At 47.2% G+C, this 19,964-nt stretch overlaps 2 protein-coding genes across 2 annotated transcripts; one reads left to right on the forward strand and one right to left on the reverse strand.

The window, feature by feature from the left end:
• The first annotated feature begins 12,985 nt into the window (after positions 1-12,985).
• LOC136546664 (uncharacterized) lies at positions 12,986-14,181 on the forward strand. Its single transcript, XM_066538628.1, has one exon. The coding sequence runs from the start codon at positions 13,413-13,415 to the stop codon at positions 13,893-13,895; it is 483 nt and encodes a 160-aa protein (XP_066394725.1). The 5' UTR covers positions 12,986-13,412; the 3' UTR covers positions 13,896-14,181.
• An 889-nt stretch (positions 14,182-15,070) lies between these two features.
• LOC136546665 (3-dehydroquinate synthase, chloroplastic-like) lies at positions 15,071-18,048 on the reverse strand. The gene is made up of 8 exons (XM_066538630.1): positions 17,661-18,048; positions 17,430-17,580; positions 17,165-17,332; positions 16,858-17,084; positions 16,091-16,214; positions 15,865-15,927; positions 15,627-15,770; positions 15,071-15,419 (listed from the first exon to the last, which is right to left on the reverse strand). Exons 1-8 carry the CDS (start codon positions 17,966-17,968, stop codon positions 15,288-15,290), a joined length of 1,317 nt encoding a protein of 438 aa, XP_066394727.1. The 5' UTR covers positions 17,969-18,048; the 3' UTR covers positions 15,071-15,287.
• Positions 18,049-19,964: the final 1,916 nt, after the last annotated feature.

Here is a 19,964-nt window from a genome sequence, read left to right on the forward strand (position 1 = left end):
CTGCCCCCTATCTAGCCAAACATCGTCCCAACCCTAATCAAGTCGAGCGTCGTTGTCCTGACCACAACCAAGCTGCCTTCGTCCTCGCCAATCACACCGTCAACCAACACCACCGGGGACCACAATAGAGTTTAGAGTAGAAATAGTCAGTTTATGTAAAAGACGAATTCGTGGGGGAGCCCTCATGGGAATAGTTTTACTTTTGTGAATATTTTAAGTTCGTTTTTGTGATGAAATCACTTGTGAGGGGAAGCTTGTCCCGTCCGCCCTTGTTTTTATCCTTGTGTAATTTTGACTTTTGTCCTTTCTTTTTCACACCCGCCCGTTGACCCGTAGGCTACAACCTTAAGAACCCGAGCGTGGCCCATGAGGCTCAGCTGCTCATAACCGTAGGTCATGATGGGGTGTGATCGGTTGGGAGGTTAAAGCGCAAGTTACGTAGGGTAATCAAAGGAACAGAATGCCCTTTCATTTGAGCGACACCCTTTTGTTTGGGCGAAAAGTGTTTACTATATGATAGTAAAAAAGGAGAAGGATGGTATCGCACCCCCGTGGAGCCCCCAAGCGATCTAGACCGAGAGTGCTCGGGCTAGGGCACTGTAGGAGCAAGCATTAAATGGAAACAAATGGTAAGACCGAGTTTTAGGGAAAGAAACAACGTAATTGTTCGATGTTCCATGTGTTAGTGAGAACGTTGCTGTTGTAGTCCTTCAGCCGATAGGCACCCGATCAGATCACCTTGCCCATTGTGTACGCTCCTTCCCATGGAGGAGAGAGCTTATGTTTGTCCTTGGTTGACTAGGTCCTCCTGAGTATGAGATCATCGATATCGAGGATCGTCCCGCTGATTTTTCTTTCATGGTACCTGTGGAGAGTTTGTTGGTAACGAGCAGAGCGGATGATGGTCGTCTTATGAGCCTCCTCGAGCAGGTCAACCATGTTCTGCTGAGCCTCCATGGCTCGGTCTCAGTCGAAGGCCTTTACTCTTGGGGCGCCGTGATTGAGGTCAGATGGCAACACTGTTTTGGCTTCGTATGCTAGGAAGAAAGGGGTGAACCCCATGGATCGATTTGGGGTCATTCTTAGGCTCCAGAGGGTCGCAGTGACCTCTGCAACCCAATGCCCAGCATACTTTTTGAGTCAATCGAAGATGCGGGGCTTGAGTCCTTGGAGGACCATACCATTGGCCCGTTTGACCTGGCTGTTAGTACACGGGTGTCCGACCAAGGCCCAATTGATCCTGATGCCATATCCATCACAAAAGTCTAGGAACTTCTTCCCGGTGAAGTTTGTTCTATGGTCGGTGATGATACAATTAGGAACATGAAACCGATAGATGATGTCGAGGAAGAACTTGACCGTCTCTTCTGAGCGGATATTGGTGATGGGCTTCACCTCTATCCACTTGGTAAACTTGTCCACCACCACGAGTAGGTGAGTGAAGCCACCCAGAGACTTTTTGAGGGGTCCAACCATATCGAGGCCCCAGACCGTGAATGAACAGGTGATGGGGATGGTCAGAAGCTCCTGCGCCGGAAGGTGAGTTTGCCGAGCATAGAACTGGTATCCTTCACACTTGCGAACCACCTCCTCTACATCTCGTAGCGCAGTTGGCCAGTAAAAACCTTGGTGAAAGGATTTCCCGACCAGTGACCTTGGAGCCACGTGATGTCCATAGATTCCGGCATGGATTTCGAGGAGAAGCTATTTCCCCTGGTCGGTCGGTATGCACTTCATGAGCACTCCCAACAGACTTCGCTTGTAACATTCATTACTAATGGCGACGAATGTCTTGGTGCATTGAGCGATTTGTCGCGCTTTAGTCCTTTCCGATGGGAGAACCTCCTCGAGGAGGTAGGCGAGCACTGGTGCTCTCCAGTCAGCCAGATCAGGTGCCATCATGGCGACGTCGCTAGGTGACGTTGCCATAGAGGTGCCAAGGTTGGAGCCCCCGATCGCTTGGTCGAGGTCGAGGCACGTTGGGGGTCAGAGCCCCCGAGTGCTAGATTGGTGTTGGAGCACGTCTAGGTCAGATCCTCTTGGATGCGGGTAGATAGCTCATGGAGGTTGTTTACAAAGACCCCATCGGTGGGCGGTTCCCATCTAGCCGCTAATTTTGTGAGGAAGTCGGTGGCATCGTTGTTCTTTTGAGGGACATGATGTAGTTCAATCCCTTGGAACCTATCCTCGAGCTTGCGCACCTTTTAGTAGTATGTTGCCATGAGAGGGCTCTTGCAGGAGGACTCCTTCATGACTTGGTCGATGACCAACTCTGAGTCGCCGTGGACATACAGCCGTGTGGCGCTGAGCTCAATGGCAATGCATAGTCCGTTGATGAGGGCCTTGTACTCTGTAGCATTATTTGAGGCTAAAAAATAGAGATGGATTGTGTAGCGGAGCTTGCCCCATTCGGAGAGATCAGAACCACTCTAGCCCCCAAGCCAGGCGCCATGACTGACCTATTGAAGTACATCATCTAGTACTCGTGGGTAACATCTAGGGTCAGGAGCTAGACTTCTGTCTATTCGATGATGAAGTCAGCAAGATCCTGAGACTTAATAGTGGTGCGGGGGACACACCTGATGTCCTAGCCCCTGAGCTCAAGAGCTCACTTGGAGATTCGACCAGTGGCGTTGCGATTACAGACAACCTCCCCAAGTGGGTATGAGGTGATGACCATGACCTCATGGTCGGTGAAGTAGTGCAAGAGCTTCTAGGTCGCTATCAGCACGACATACAGAAGCTTTTGAACCTAGGGGTAGCTAATTTTGGCATCGGTGAGTACCTCACCGATGAAGTACACCGGTCATTGGACCTTCAGGGGTGTCTCGGCTCCTCCCTCTCAACAACGAGGGAGGCGCTTACAATGTGGTTCCTTGCCACGATGTAGAGGAGGAGGGATTCTCCCCGTTTGGGAGCAACGAGGATTGGGGCCGATGTCAGTGATGTTTTGAGGCTTTCCAAAGCTTGTTGTGCCTCCTTTGTCCAGACGAATGCGTCTGTCTTCTTGAGAAGTTTGTAGAGAGGCATCCCCCATTCGTCTAGTCGGGAGATGAACCGGCTTAGGGCGGCCAAACAGCTAGTGAGCCTCTGTATGCCCTTGACATTGCGTATAGGGCCTATGTTGGAGATGGCCATGATTTTTTAGGGTTGGCTTCAATGCTGTGCTCGAACACAATGTATCTGAGCAGCTTCCCCTTCAGGACCCAAAAACATATTTTTTTGGGATTCAATTTGACGCTGAACCTTCGGAGGTTCGCGAATGTTGTGGCCAAATTTGCGATCAGGTCGCTAGCTTGAGCCATCTTCACCACTATGCCATCTACATAGACGGTGATTATTGGTTTTGGCCACTCGACCTAGTCAAGTTGGTCGGGCAGGTCGATTTGGTCAGCGAAGCATCGCTGCATGCATTATTGATAGGAGGCATCAACGTTCTTTAGACCGAAAGGCATGGTTACATAATAGTATGAACCATATGGGGTGATGAATGAAGTCACGACCTGGTTGGACTCTTTCATCATGATCTAGTGGTAGCATGAGTAGGCATCCATTAAGGAGAGGATTTCGCACCAAGAGGTGGAGTCGACTATCTTATCTATGCGTGGTAAAGGGAAGTGATCCTTTGGGCATGCCTTGTTGAGGCTAGTATAGTCAACACACATTCTCCACTTCCCATTCTTCTTTTTCACAAGAACAAGATTAGCTAGCCAGTCGGAGTGGTATAACTCTTTAACAAATCTAGCTACCAGAAGTTTGGCGATCTCCTCACCTATGGCTCCACGCCTCTCGTTGTCAAAGCGACACAGGCATTGCTTGGCGGGCTTTGAGCCTAGAACGATGCGTAGTGCATGCTCAGCGACCTCCCTTAGTATTCCTAGGATGTCAGAAGGCTCCCACGTGAAGACATCACAATTTACGTGTAGGAAGTCGGTGAGCTCACTTTCCTATTTGGCCAAGAGCTTAGTCCCGACCTGAACCGTCTTGGTCAGGTCGGTGAGGTCGATCTCCATCGCCTTGGGTTCCTTAGTTAGATGGAAGGCACTTGAGGAGGTCGGCCCATTGTAGTCGGGGACTACAGGAGTTGCCAAATTCTCGAGCTCTAGGAGCTCAGTGGAGTTGATGATGGCAGTGGCGAGCTCGTATTACTCATGGTCGCATGTGTAGGCGTGCTAGAAGGTGCTACCTATAGTGATGACACCGTTCATCCCTGGCATCTTCAACTTAAGGTAGGTGTAGTTGGGGATTGCCATGAACTTGGCGTAGCATGGCCACCCCTAGATGGTGTGGTAGGACCCTAGAAAGTCCACTACCTCGTTAGAACCTTCGAGCGGAAGTTAGCACGATCCCCAAACATGATGGGTAGGTTGATCTACCCTAGCGGATATGCCTGCATCCCTGGGATCACATAGTGGAAGGGAAAGCTCACAAGGCGGAGCTCTAACCGGAGGATGCGCATGGCATCGAGGGTGTCGACATAGAGAATGTTGAGGCCGCTGCCTCCGTCCATCAATACCTTGGTGAGGTGCTTCTTGCGGATGATGGGGTCAACGACAAACGGGGTAGCCACCCTGTCAGGTGACGTGGGAAGGATGGTCTCTCTAATCAAAAGTGATTAGGGAGTCCGACCAGCTAAGGAAAGAGTGGATGGCCAACTCAGCGGCGCATGCCTCTCTATAGCGTACCTAGTGCTGGCGCTTGGAGTGGATAACATTGGATCCCCCAAAGATCATGAGGCATTCCTCAGGGTTGGGGAGGCCGTCTTCATCCTTGCAGCCAGGCCTCCTTTCTTGGCCTCCTCCTCCTTGCCTTTCCCTTCCTTTGGCTTGGCAGCTTGCCGTAGGAAGCGCTTGAGGAGCTTGCAGTCTTTGTAGAGATGTTTGATGAGATAGGCATGGTTGGTGCATGGACTCTCCATGAGCTTATTGAAGTGGTCAGGCTAGCCCTGCTAGGGCAGCTTGCCCGCTCGGTCGACCGCAGCGACCAAAGCTGGGTTGGTCAGTGGGCGCCGGTCCTTCTTGTTCTTCTTACCCTTTTGTGTGGAGGGGCACTCACCATGGTCCTCGCGCTTGGCCTTGCCCCTGTCCCGACCGCCGTTGAAGACTGCCCCGACCGCCTCCTCACCGGAGGCGTGGTTTGTGGCGATGTTGAGCAGGTCACATGTGGTATAAGGCTTCACATAGCCAAGCTTGTGGATCAAGGACTTGCAGGTTGTCCCAGAGAGGAATGTGCTGATGACATCTGTGTCGATGATATCAAGAAGAGAGTTACATTGCTTTGAGAACCTATAGATGTAATCCCATAGGGACTCATTAGGGTCTTGCTCGCAGCTCTTAAGGTCCCAAAAATTCCTAGGACGGACATACATCCCCTGGAAATTTTTGACAAAGACCCTCTTGAGATCCGCCCAGTCACGGATGCTGTTAGGCGGAAGCAATTCGAGCCATGCTCAAACATGCTCCCCCACATAGACGGAGAGGTACTAGATGATGAAATAGTCATCATCCACTCCTTTGGCTCGCTAGGCGAGCCTAAAGTCTTTGAGCCATATATCGGGGTTCATCTCCTTGATGTACCTGGTGATGTTGGTGGGCGGTCAGAAGCACTGTGGGAACGACACTTTCTGGATGCGATGACCAAAGGCCCGTGGCCCTGGGCCATTTAGGCTAGGGCTTCAGTCGTTTGGTCAGCCACCATGCCTAGGATGTGTGACCTCACACTCCTTGATGGTTAGGACAAGGCCCGCACCGCCTGCTCTCGCCACCATTCAATGGGCATTACCATCGTGCTGGGCGTGGCATCGATTGTTGATGATGTTGTGAGCATCATGGTTCGACACAAGCCATTCACGCACATGTGGTTAGTGTGGAGCGGGCACTGGGTAGGCTACAGTGTTGTCATGGCTTCCTACGCCACGCACGGCAACTGCTGTGGTGAGTGGACACAACGATTCGACTGGTGCGGCCGCAGTCCCCTAGTTAGGCATGAGGCCGCAAGATGGTGTCGTGACATGACGCTCTCCACCTGCTGAACGGCGTTGGTCTCCACCAGCACCCAGAGGTTCTAGTGGATTGCTTGTTCCTAGGGGTCAGCAGGCTCGGGGTGGCCACATAGAAGCATTACCACAGCAGCGATGTTCTGGCCAGCCTGAGCAAACTGAGGGGGTCGTCGCCTCCGTCCAGTATGTTATGCTGGACCTAGTGGGCACGACCCTGAGCGCCGCTCACTAGGTTATGCGCATGTGGCGCAATGTGTTGCACCAGGCGCTCCGACGTAGGCGGTCGCTGGCTCTGTCCCCTTTGTCGTAACTCCTCGCCATGCTGCTACGCACACGCCAGGGCCTGCACATGGGGGTCCAGAGGGGTGTGAGTCTAGAGAGACTCCACTATCTTCGGTGGTTGTTCTAGGGCGTTCGCTATAGCGCACTCCCAAGATAGAGGGTGGCCAGGTGCCATGATGTCATCGATGCTGGAGCCATCGCTTTTGACCCCATCATCGATGAGGTCATGGAAGGAGACGAGAGCGTAGCGTGCCATCCCCACGAACTCAGACGTGAGAGGGGGTGGCATTAGCATCCTTCAGAGTCCCCAAGCGCATGCGTCCATGGGAGACACGAAGCCTTATGGGTCACGGTGGGGACAATGAAGTTCCTCTAGAGAGTTGGCGGAAGATGTTAAATAGTGAGTAAAGAACAAAATGTACATCACTCACCATGGGGTTTGAGCCCAGCATGGGCTTGAGGTGAAGTGCGGGTGTCTCGACATTGAGGTCACCGAGTGGCCCAAGGCCGGTGGAGGGCGCTCCTCCTCCAGTGGGCGCCGGGACAAGCGCTTCCTCACGGAGGTGGAGTACACTGAGCTGGTCAGCGACAAAGTCCAAACTCTCAAAGAGGAAGGTCTGAAGTGGCACAAAGACAGGAGGAGCCCACATCCTAGCAAGTGGGAGCGTGGGAAACTCCAGCGAGCTAAAGTGAATCGTATCGCTCGAGCCCGCCATGCCAAAGATGGTGGAAAGGTGGGCCATCGAATGACCAAAAGCGTGAACACATGGCGTCCTCCCAATGAACGGCGCCAACTGTCGGTGCAAAATGTGGCTAACAAGTAAATATTTGTAGTTTTGTCGTACGTTGTGATCGGATGTGGCCTAGCACTCAATGAAACATGATTTATACTAGTTTAGGCAATAGGCTCTATGTCCAGTTGAGGTCGGGCGGTGACTTTATTCCTGAGCCCAGGTGCTCGAAGTTTGCTATGGGGTTACCAACGAGTAAGGAATGAGAAGGGAGTGTTAGAGACTCGGTCGGACTCTAAGCCGAGTGGAAGAGAGTGACGAATGCTCAAATGTGCGCTAAGTATCAGAGCGTATGCTCTATATGTCCGAGCTTATCAGTTGTTGAGAGCGTGTAGACTGTGTAGCTATCGAGCTCTAGAGCCGTTGTGCTGTTGTCCTCATATCCTCGAGTCTTCGAGTCTTTGGGGCTTTGGGGGGGGTTCAAAGCTTCTGTCCTTCTGATAGGAGAGAGTGCATCTCCTTTTATAGTTGAAGGGGATAGCCTTACAAGTCAGAGAGAAAGAGAGAGTTCATACGGGCGCTGCCTAGGCTTGTTGCCCCACGTCATCGGGTACGGGATAGCCGTCGGCGCCCATAATACTGTTTATGTTCAGACGCGTCTAGTAGGTTCTACCATGTTCTCCTGGTACAGCAAACGACGGCGCCCATAATACTGTTTATTCTCTGACACATCTGGTAGGCTCTACCGTGTTCGTCTGACATGCCCCGATGGCACCGTCCTGCAGGTGCGTAGGGCATGGCAGGGTACGGTCCTCAGTATTGCGGTTGATTTGAGCGCCTTACCTTACCTGCTCCGCATGCTCTCTGGGCCCATATCGAGCGGGCGTTCCCGGTCGGTCGCTTTCAATCGTCCCCGACCGTGTTGGTCGGGAAAGAGCAGGGAGCAGAGGTCCTATCGTATTCTCGGTTGGAGAAAGGGGGTCAGAGTCGGACTGCGGTTCCACCATGGCCAGGCTTTCCGGTCGCACCTCCGATCAGATCTCTTGGCCGGAGGTCTCGGTCAGGGACCGAATCGTGGTCTTGACCTGTCATTGTGTATCTAGGCCAACCCAGGCACGTGTTGTCGCTGCGCCGCCTGTTGGGCCGAGTTTTGCAGGGAAGCGGGTCTATTGGGGACCCCGGGTTTATGAACCCGATAATATGCCTTGCCAAGGAACTTTGAATTTCACCTGAGCAAGTGTGCTAGTAAATTACACGACAAAATACTACTTTCTAGCCCAATAATTTAGATGATTTTACTAGAATTTTTGGAAACCATTATGGTGTTAAACAACTTAACAGAAACTCGAATATAACATTTTAGGAAGAATCTTAATTTCAAAGCTACCAAAGTCATTATACCAGATACAAGCAAAATGGCCACTTCTGATTTTTTTAGCATTTACTTGAAAATGTACATGATTTTTGAAGGTCCCTAGGCCTTTATTTTAGATCGATAAGAAAATTAGCTTAAACAAAAACTCAAATATATTTTTTAGAAATAATTTTAGTTTTAAAAATAAAAGCTATTATGCCAGTTCTAAGTAAAATAGGTCCTTGATTTTTAGTATCTATGTAAAAAATTACAGGATCTTTGAACATCGCTTAGTTTCTGACAAAAATGTGGAGGAATGGAGGATGACTTAGTGCTTGTTTAGTTCCCAAAAAGTTTTTTAAAAAGTGCTACAGTATCCATCACATCGAATCTTGCGATACGTGCATGGAGCATTAAATGTAGACGAAAAAAAACTAATTGCATAGTTTGGTTAGAAATTACGAGACGAACGTTTTGAGCCTAATTAGTCCATGATTAAACATTAATTGCCAAATAAAAACAAAAGTGCTACAGTAGCTAGATTTCCAAAATTCGCGAACTAAACACGCACTTACTCCAGCTCCACATCAACGGCTTACGTGAAAAGTTTTCTCAAGAATATAGGTCTCGTTCGTTTCACTGAAAAAATAAGTCGAAACATTGTCCCGGCTGATTTATTGTGAGAGAAAAATACTATTCTGGCTAAAAAAATAAGCTAAAAAGATAAATTATAAGAAAAGCGAACCTGGCCTATAAGTGTGTCCTATGAGTCGTGTGATGTATGTGTTGTGACTGTAGGCTGTAGTGGTGAGTTGCGCCACTACTTTTGCACACGACTAAAAGGGCAAGTTTCTATGAATTAGTTTAGGACATGCTATTATTAAAATATTAGTATTTTTAGGCTAAAATAAAAAAACAAGTTAAATATATTAACGGTCTTTAAACTTTAAACTTGTAAGATTATATCATTTAAATACACTGGCAGCCAACGTCACATGTTTTTATATTTAGCTCATTCCTTTTATCTTCTCTTACGAATGCATCCTTGCTTCTCCCTTCTCTCACGCCGACCCTAGCTCGGTGGACACCGTGGCTCTCGTCACCTCACTGCTTCTAGGCCTGTTTAGTTCAACCCAAATTTAAACTTTGGCACTATAAAAAATAAGATTCCTCGTCACATCAAACTTGTGGTACATACATGGAGTACTAAATCTTGACGAAATCAAAAACTAATTGCACGGTTTGGTTGTACTTTACGAGACGAACATTTTGAACTTAATTAGTCAACGGTTGGACAATTATTACCAAATACAAACGAATGCTACAGGCGCTACGGCGGCGCCGATTCTGGCCTCAACTAAACGAGGGCCTAGTCTATGAGCCACTGTTCCACCCCACCAATAGCGAGCACCTCGTCATCCACGTGATGCAGGAGCTATTTTTTTATATTTAACCCCTCTCCTTCCCTCTCTCTCGTGAATGGATCCTTGCTTCTCAAGCATTGGATGCTTCACGTGTAGAAGCAATTAACTGTGACAGTAGTTGTCACATCTGTTTACTGTCTAATGGTAGGCGACATTGAAAGATCCCACGCATACTGACATGCATGCGTGTTGCTGCAGGTGCGACCATATCTTGTGACGCGGCGGGGGGATAGAGCAGCACTGGGACACACGTCGAGTCGCGCTTCTTTGACCACGACCCGTTGCCGCACTCTTCTCCGTGCTTTTTTTTTCTTTTACAATACGTAAAAGATTTACGTATTATTGTATTAAGGAGAAGAGTTTAAAGAAACATACAACGCGATTCTATCGAACGCAGAAAGAAATCGACCTAACACAGCCAAAGCTGACCATCCTTGCAAAAGATCTCGTGTTTCGATATTACATAAAAAGAAACAGTCAATATGGACACAGCTTTGTGGCCTAAGTGGCCTTGCGTCTTCGCGGGTGCTTGAACGGTGCCTTTCCAATGGTCGGGAAGAGCTCGTCTAGTGTCTCGGCTTCGGACGCAGTCAAGTTGCCGTCGAAGAGCCTGTCAAAGGCCTCCAACTCCGAAGCGGATGGCGCAAATGACCTCCTGGTGTAGCCCATACGCTACATAATTATTACCTCACCTCGCTTGGAAGCTGGCACTCGGGAGAGACTCTGAGCCGCCACCCGTCTGCTTCGCCACGGCAGTACCGGTTTAGCAGGAGGCTCGCGAATCAGCGGAGAGTCCCTCTTACGCGTGACATTGTTGATGAAGCTGTCGAGGCGTCGTTTGGTGGGGTCGTCGTTCCTGGTGGATAACCCCTGGTGGTGAACTGAAAGGGCCATCCACCGTGAGGTCGACCGCATGTGTCTTCGACGAGTCCACTGCCTACTGAATAAGGCGTATGAGTGATGTCCGCAGCGGACAGGAGGCTACCGCATTGTCGGTGCTCCTCAACGGCAACGACGCCGGTGGTGACAAGCTCCCGCGGCACATAAATGGCAAGGTGTTTATCGTTGGTATGACAGAACGACGGCACGCAGATCAGCAGTAGCGAGACGAGGGGAGCCAATGTCCACCGATCGAGTTGAGATCATCGGGAGACAATTCAAACAAACCTACATTGTTTTGCGAGTGTGCTAAAAAAGAAAGGCTGAGTGGGCTCTTGTTACCATTTCTCAAAGAAAGTTCTTCTCACCCCTCAATTTTTAAGATCATTTGATTTTTTTTTCTCATGTATAAAAATCATTCTATAGATGTGATGGGAAGAGGAGGCATCTAACGTGTGACGACCGCGAAAGAAGAATCTTTTTCTGCCCTCCGACTGAGCTCCGAGGTCACCCGTGTGATTGTCAAATTTATTTTCGCTCCGTTTAAAATTATATAAGATTTTTTTTTAGCACACCAAATCAGGGACGGAGCTCAGTAAAGGCGATATTGGGCTCCGGCCCCTACTTGCCATTGACCGAACTCTGAAGGGCTAGCTGAGCCTCCGACCAAACCCTGCAAGGGCTAGCTATCTCCGAGCTATCAGCTTGGAAAGATTAGATACTAAGCCTGTGTTTAGTTGATCGAATTTTGGAATTTGGGCTACTGTAGCACTTTCGTTTTTATTTGACAATTAGTGTTCAATCATGGACCAATTAGGCTCAAAACGTTCGTCTCGCGATTTCCAACCAAACTGTGCAATTAATTTTTTTTTCGTCTACATTTAATGCTCCATGCACGTATTGCAAAATTCGATGTGATGGCTACTGTAGCACTTTTGGGGAATTTGGGTTTAGAACTAAACGCGGTCTAAAAGCTTCTCACACTAGGAGTAGCATATTGTAGGCAATGAATCATACATACATCATGTTCATTTCGTCGTAAACGATCGTGGATTATTTACTGCTAGCTGGTTTGACTGATTTAGTGTGAGAGAAAAATACTATTCCAGCTTATAATCCACGATCGTATATAGCTGATAGTTTGTTTTGTCAGTTTGTCACCGTGTATGTCTAGGTAGCCTTTTGTAGTACTCCATCCGTCCTAAACTATAAGTCATTTCAAGAATCTCACAGAGTCAAAGAATCTCAAATTTAACCAAATTTATATGATAACATAATAACATTTATGATACCAACTAAGTATCATTAGATTTTATTAATTATATTTTTATAATATATCTATTTGATGTTATAAATCTTTGTAAATTTTTATATATTTTTTTTGTCAAACTTAAGATTCTTTGACTCTCCAAAATTCTTGAAATGATTTATAATTTGAGATGGAGGGAGTACTCAGTAGTAAAGTTCTCAAGTGCAGACCTTAAAAAAATACAGTGTGTACAATCTTAGCAGCTACTCACTGCTGCAAAAAAAAAACCTCGCAACGAGCCGGATATCTCACCAGTTGCCTGTCGCTAACTGAGAGGATGATGACTACGCTGGTGCTAGAAAATATTTGTCATGTTCGCTTCTCATATAATTTGTTTTTTTCAGCTTATTTTTTTTAGTTGAAGCAGTGTTTATCTCTTTCAATAAATTAATCGGAACAATATTTTAGCTTGTTTTTTCAGCGAAGCTAACGGGGCATTAAGGTCTAAGACTCACGAGCCCAGTGCCTATATAAATTTGGCACTGGATTAGACCCTCTTGATTTACAGCCACGCCGCCACTGCACCAAACACACACCGACGCACGTCCTGGATCACAATCCACAGTTACGTGGCGATCCGGCGAGGCATCGCCCCTAGCGGCCTCGCAAACCGCCACAGCAAAGGCAGCGCGGGCGCGCGGCGGTGGAGTGGGGTAGGGGTGTCTTTCCACGTGCCGACAGCCGACCGGCGCAGCTGCCATCTCGACGCCCGCGGCCATCCGACGGGCCTCGCAGCTCGGCCGGCCGCCGCCCCCGCCTCGGGTCTGACACGCCGCAGTACCCTGTCGGCACCGTGCACGCGACCTCCCATATGCGCCGTGGCGAGAAAAATAAAACAATACGTTTCCGTCAGCCGAGGAAAGGGGCCGGAAACCGCGAGCACGGTACGTAACGTACGTATACGTACGCATACCTACTATCCGTTGGGGTGGTGTTTACCGGCCAGCCGGCCCCCGGTCCCCGGCCTGCTGCTATATAATGGCCGGGGTCCCGGGGCGGCACGGCCCAGGGCAGGACATGAACTAACCCAACGTCTCACTGCATTCATCGATATATTATTACTGTAGTCACATCTCTCGTCATCTGTTACTTCAACTGACCTTTTCCTTTAGGTTGTAGTAGCATTTAAATAAGCTACTATCATCTTGATGACTTGATCTGTTTTATTTGATCAAGATTGGCGACGGCGAGCAAGCTGCGGCCTTCTTTTGCTTCGATAGATACATCTCCACTTGTTTTTGCTGGTTGGAGTTTTCTTTGTTTGCTTCTACCTAGCTACTAGTTCTGCAGCTTCGATTTGTTCCGAAACTTTGTTGATCTATCTGTGCTATTGCTCAGATCAGCTCACCCACGTCGCACGGAACAAAAACACTGTTTTTTTTAGATCCTAGATCTCTGACTCCGTAGCGCTTTTGCGTCCTTAATCTTGATCTCGATGGCATGCAAGCCGTACTACAACACCAACAGCTGCACCGGCCGCCACGCTACGAACACGCCGTCATTTCCACGACCGCCGGCGCCACCCCAGCCGCCGCTCCTGCCGCTGCCGCCGCAGTACTCCTTCCAGCCAGTGAGCCGGCCGGCCCCGCGTGCCAAGAAGCCACGCCGCTACGACGCCGCGCCAGGGGCCTCGGCGCCGATCGCCGTCGCTGAACCGTCCAAGAAGAGGGTGGCGCCGGCGACGGCGACTGGACTGGATGAGGAGTTACTGGAGTGGACGGAGACGGCGGCGGACTCGCTGTACTCTGTGTCCCCACCGCCGAGCAGCGTGCCGATGCCTACGTCTCTGTTGCTCACAGTCACGGCGGCGAGGACGAAGGCGCCCACAGCCTGCGCCGTGGAAGTGGTGGCCGGCGCCGGCAGCAGCGGCGTGGATGTCGGCGCCACCGACGAGCTCCGACGGATCCTCAGGCTTTAGCTCCGAAGCTTCGGCGGCGACGGCAACAAGGATGTGATCTGTGTGACTGTCCGTCGTTCTTTTTACTCCTGGCGCACGCAGTAGCGAGGCCAGCTAGCCAGCTTCGTTCATGGGTAGTTTTAACATGCCTGATTATAACGGCTTCGTTCATGGGTAGTTTTAACATGCCTGATTATAACGAAGCATGCTCTGATTTCGTCCCCAAGTTGTATTTCAGTAATCGAATGTGTTCGAATGTATTGTGCTACGAACCAAGCATTCCAGTATGAGATGTCTCGGCGCTTGATTTCATTTTTCATCTCAGGCTTGTTTAGTTGCTTTCCAATTGAGATTTGAGGTGGAAAATTAACTAGTTTTTCACCATCTATATTTGGATTTGGGGGTGGATTTAGACTCCAATCCAATGTATTTGGTGGATAAGGATGAAAAATTAGCTAGTTTTTCACTCCAATAAATATGGATTGGAGCGATTAGAATACAGCTAAATAAAAGCCTTATAAAATTTCAAGTCCTGAGCTGAACCAGTGTTTCCTAGCCACGGCCGGCAGTAACCATACGCTTAACTGTATTTCCGGATTTACTAGTGGTACGATAGAGATGAAACGCATCAGATTTGCAGATCTCCAGCCAGTTCTTTATTAATTAAGAAAACAAGCTGCAACACACAACTGGAGTTTTCAAGAGGTGCAAAATTGCAACAGGCAACATGTAATAATGATAAGATCTCAGTCATATCAAACTATGAAAGCACAGCTGCTGATGAGAAGCGCAAGTTAGCATAATAGTGTACTTCTGAATTCTAATAAAATGCAGCACATGAAGGGTACACTGTACATTCTCCATTCTAAATTATATTTTATTTTGGTTTTATCGTCAAATTTATTTAAATTTAACCTAATTAATAAAAAAATGCACAAGCCTCTACAAATATCAAATCTGTTTTATTAAATACTCTATGAAATATTATACTTTAGAAGTGCATTATTTGAATTTGTAGATGTTAATATATTTTTCTTAAACTTGATCAAAGCAAGAGAGGTTTGACCAAGGACAAAGCCAAAGTGAACTATTATAATTTAGAAGGGATGTAGTAATAATTTGATTTGACACAAAAACAGGTTTAAACCGCTACGAGAGTATTGTCACCTGACAGTAACAGAATCTACAGAAAGGGATGTAGTGAACCTTCTTTATTTATTACTAGAGAACAACTAATCACAGTTGATTAGCCATGCTTCTCTACAAACTCAAACCAACACATAAACAATTATACAATTATTTCTGACAAAAATATACCAATGAGACAATAGATAATATACATCGCAATCTTTTCTCTGATTGATACATAGCCTAGTACTATCATACAGAAGTGAAGTCCAAAACTGAGATGGATCAGTTGTCGCGGAATGCATGAAGGGTTTCATCGAGTGCATTCCGGTCATAATCCCCCGTAAAGACACAGCACCCTAGTGGTCCTTTCAGAAGGATGAGTCTCAACAGACCATCAGCTACCTTCTTGTCAACCTGATGTGTCATACATGAATCCAGTAAGAGTGTTTTTTTATATAGAAAAAAAGATGCAACCTGAGATACTCTAAGTGCGCTACAATAATGCAATGGAAGCACAAATTAACAATTTGCGAGTCCGGCAAGAACATGGTGCTTTGTGCAATTGCAAAAAAACTGACTTAGTGCTAATTAAAATGCTGCTGGCAATCTCAAGGTACTTACAGCCATGATGTTTTTAAACTTCTCCACGGTCATGACCTCTGGAGGTGCAATGGGAAGCTTGGCTTGCTTTAGTATGTCAACCACACGATTTTTTAGGGACTCATCTATCCACCCCAGGCGGTAAGACATATCAGCTGTCATAACCTAGGGTAGTTCCACCCCGAAAACATAAGCAAAAGATAAGAAAACAACACTACAGAATACTAAGAGACTGTATAATAATTTTCAAGTGATTTACTGTTCCAGCTGCGACAGCCTCCCCATGGAGCCATGCTCCATATCCAAGCCCAGTCTCGATAGCCTGACAAATAACTGTGAGGATCAGCATACAGTTGGTGCATTACAATAACATAAGGTTGCTAAAATTCTGATGTGATAAAGGTGTTTGAGGTTGTTGCACCCGAAACTTATCAATGTCAGTAAAAATTAATCACACATAAAAATCCAAACATTATAACACATACATGGCCAAATGTGTGACCCAGGTTTAGTGTTGCTCGTAGACCACTTTCCTTCTCATCTTGTGCAACCACCTCAGCTTTGTTTTCACATGATCTCTTGATAACATAGGCCAAAGCATTTGGTTCTCTACAGATATACATTTCAAGCACAACGTTAACAGCAAGATGAAAATTTAATTACTACACTCACATTTTCTCAACAAGTGAAAGTTCAGCAATTATTCTATATGTAATGCTATTGTAACTTGTAAGGGCTAAACTAGACTACTAGTAGAGTGCAAAATTTCTTCCTAATTGCAGTTCGCTAAGCATCTTTCACAGCTACTAGGAGTAACAGATAACATATCAATCTACGTAGCATGGGCAAAGTAAAACAAAACTGACAGTTTATTTAGCTACAATAACAAAATTGACTTTTCATACAACGTCTATTCAGAAGTTGGGGAACTTCACAAAATTCAGATAACAATGTTCTTTCATTTGGTCATACCACTCCCAAATTAGCCATTTCAGGAAATATAAATACACAGAAATGGGTATTCCTCTGAATATTTCAAAGTGGAAGTGACAACAATTTCTTGAATTGCAAACAAGATTAGGTAGAACAGAAGATTGGATGTTGAGGTGACTACACATTCCTTGCACTCTAGGACCAGTGTCTACAAGAACCACAAGTCTAATATAGTCATAAACTGCTGTCTAGTGTCTACAACTCGTTGAATAAAAATACGATAGCATTAATGCACACAGGAACAGGTTGAATTGAATACCTTGCTAACAATTTCGGCATGTTCTTCTCTTGCCACTCAAAGAATGGTGCATCCCTTATGAGCCCATACTTTACTACCTCGGCGATGCCTGAAGCCAGCTCCCTGTCAGGCAATGTGTTCAGTGTATCTGTGTCAATTAGAACACATTGTGGCTGGTAGAATGCCCCAATCAAGTTCTTCCCTAGTGGGTGGTTAATCCCGGTTTTCCCACCAACAGATGAATCCACCTGAAGCAGTCATCCGAGCAACATCAGAAACAGACCTATATGTAACACAACTTTAGGGAACCATAAATCAAGCTTATGACCTGGGCCATCAGAGTAGTTGGTATCTGTATGAAATTGACGCCGCGAAGGAATGCAGCAGCTGCAAACCCACACATGTCCCCAATGACGCCACCACCCAGTGCTACAAATGTGCACCGGCGGTCAAACCGGGACTCTACTGCCTTGTCAAAGACCTTCATCAGCGTGTCCTGCCGATCACAGCCAAGTCAGGCAGTCAGCTAAATCTATACGAACTGAAAAACAAACGCATTCACACAGAACGCTGGAAAACACAAGCGAGCTCACCATATCTTTGTACTTTTCGCCGTCGGGCAGGATCACGCTCTCCACTGACACATTCGGGTTGTTATGGGTGAGTGCCCATGTCACCTTCTCGAGGTAAAGCGGCGCGACGGTCGTGTTGGTCACCACCAGAACCCTCTTACCATGAACATGCCTGCGCAAACAAAAAATAAGGATCACAGACTGACCACTCCAGTCTAACAGACGAGGAAAAAAATTGTATAATTTGACTACCTCTGCAGCAGGTCCGGTTCGTCGAGAAGGCCTGCGCCGATGTAGATCGGATAGCTACGGTCGCCGAGGTCGACATCGACTACCGTGGAGACCCTGGACTCCGCCGGAGGCTGCATCGTGGGAGCAGCGCTGGCTACGAAGCGGCTCCGATGGCGCCTCGCAGGGGAAGCGCGGAGGGAATAGCAGGAGTGACGCGACGGCGAGGGGACGGAGGCGGCGGCCGGAGCTCCACGAGGGAGCCGGGGAGAGATGGCCGCGCAGGATGAGGATGCGGCGGCTGCAAGGAGGGAGGACGCGGAGGCCGCCATGAGATAGCTGGGGAAGCGGCGGCGGCGGGGACGGTGACGGCAATGTGGTGGTGTAGTCGGTGGTTGTTTCCGATCCGGGGATTTGAGGCGGGTGTGGCGCGGTAGGTGGGCGAGGAGCACGCTGATGAGTGAGACGGATCGATCTGGGCAGTTGGTATTATGAATGGACGGCTGAGATGGTACTGCGGGTGGTGGGTGGGGATGGTGCGGCTACAGGGGAAAGTGAGTCGACGTGGCGGGATGGTTGGCGAAGGTAAGACTACCTCGAACGTTGAGAACCCGAAATACAGACCCATATCATATTTGAATAGTGCTATAGACAAATGTTTTTGTCTTTTTCAACAATAAAATTTAAAAGAAAACACTTTCTAAAAATAAGGTCTTGAGGAGGAAGGATACTTAGATTTAAATTATATCTACTCTGTTGGAAACTGCTACGGTACTATCGAAAACCCATTTGATGCCTCCTCGTGGATCACCGGTTGGAGATAGTCTCCCCAACGGTGGGTCTGTGCGACTGAAAGTGGAGCCGGTCAACATTGAGATCTTCATTCCGAACGTTTTTCCGTCTGAGGTCGTTCTAACCTACCGTAGAAATTAGGATGGTCTAATGGTCGATGATCATTACTCAGAGTGACAACTAACGTAGCATTGAAATTAAGAAAGAAAGAAAGAAAACAGTTTGGTAGATAGATATTTCCTGCGTTCCAAATTATAAGTTGTTATAAGTCGCTTTCATCTCGTTATGCATTTAAATATGTCTAGATGTATATTAAGATGGATGTACCAAAAAAAATCGATGCCACTTATAATTTAGAACGAAATGAGTAGATAATAATAGAAGAGTGGTCAAACAAAAAATTATTTTGAAAACATCCATCGAAAGTATGATATTTATATATAGTATCTATATTGGCTTGGCAGATATAGAAACTATTTTATAGTTTTTGGATTAGGACTACCATAATAAGCTTTTAAACTTTTGTCTCGTTCGGCTTACTCCATATTTAGCTTGTTCGACTTCTTTTTCCAGCCGGAACAACGTTTTTCTCTCACAACCTTTCAACCAGAACAGTATTTTTCAGTCAATTTCAGCTAAGATTCAGCAAACCGAACGGGTCTTTATTATACATTTTGTAAGATTAAATTAATTATACATGACATCGAACTCTGAACAACCTAGTTAATAATTGACAAGAGGCAGTTGAAACATTGAAGACGAAAATGTGATCCTGAATTGCCTATCCTGCACAATCACACAAGCAGCGCCTAGCAGCCGGTTCCGTTTGATATTTTATTTGAGAGTTGATGGGACTCTCGGACTGGGCTGTAGCGGCCCAACACAGCCACGTAGAAGACACGGTTTGACGTACGTAGGGGCCAGAGGGGCGATGCGAGCGCGGTGGAGTGGAGCGCGCGCACGAAATCGGATTGGACGAAACCGGACCCTATTTTTTAGGTGGTACTATATATAGATGAAAAAACCCTTCAAAGCACCTCTTGTAAAACGATAATACGTCACTTGGAAAAAAAGAAGTTATTAGAAGAGCACCAGTACATTTTCCAAGGTCCTGGCCCCTTCTCTTACCCAAGGCCATAATATCGCCCCTAACATGTGGAGCATTTGATCAATTATTTTTCTTTTCCTTTTCCTTCCTCCACCCCTTCCAATCCTATTCCCCCTCCCTCGCGTGGTCTAACCCTGCACTCCTTTGTGAGTATGATTGAGTAGGGAGCAGAGAACATAAAGCATGTTCGCTTGCTCGTAAACGATCGTAAATTTCTAGCTGGGAATAGTGTTTTTTTCTCACACCAAACCAGCCAGCAGTAAATAATCCACGATACGATACGGCCTCCCGAACAGGCTGATAGTATTATATGTACATCACGTAGGTTCTTCAACGTAGGCTTGGCGAAATTTTTTGGGAAATGATACTATAGCACTTTCGTTGTTATTTGGCAATTAGTATCCAATCATAGTCTAATTAGGCTTAAA

Source organism: Miscanthus floridulus, chromosome 3 (assembly GCF_019320115.1).
Source record: "Miscanthus floridulus cultivar M001 chromosome 3, ASM1932011v1, whole genome shotgun sequence".
Classification (NCBI taxonomy): Eukaryota; Viridiplantae; Streptophyta; class Magnoliopsida; order Poales; family Poaceae; genus Miscanthus; species Miscanthus floridulus.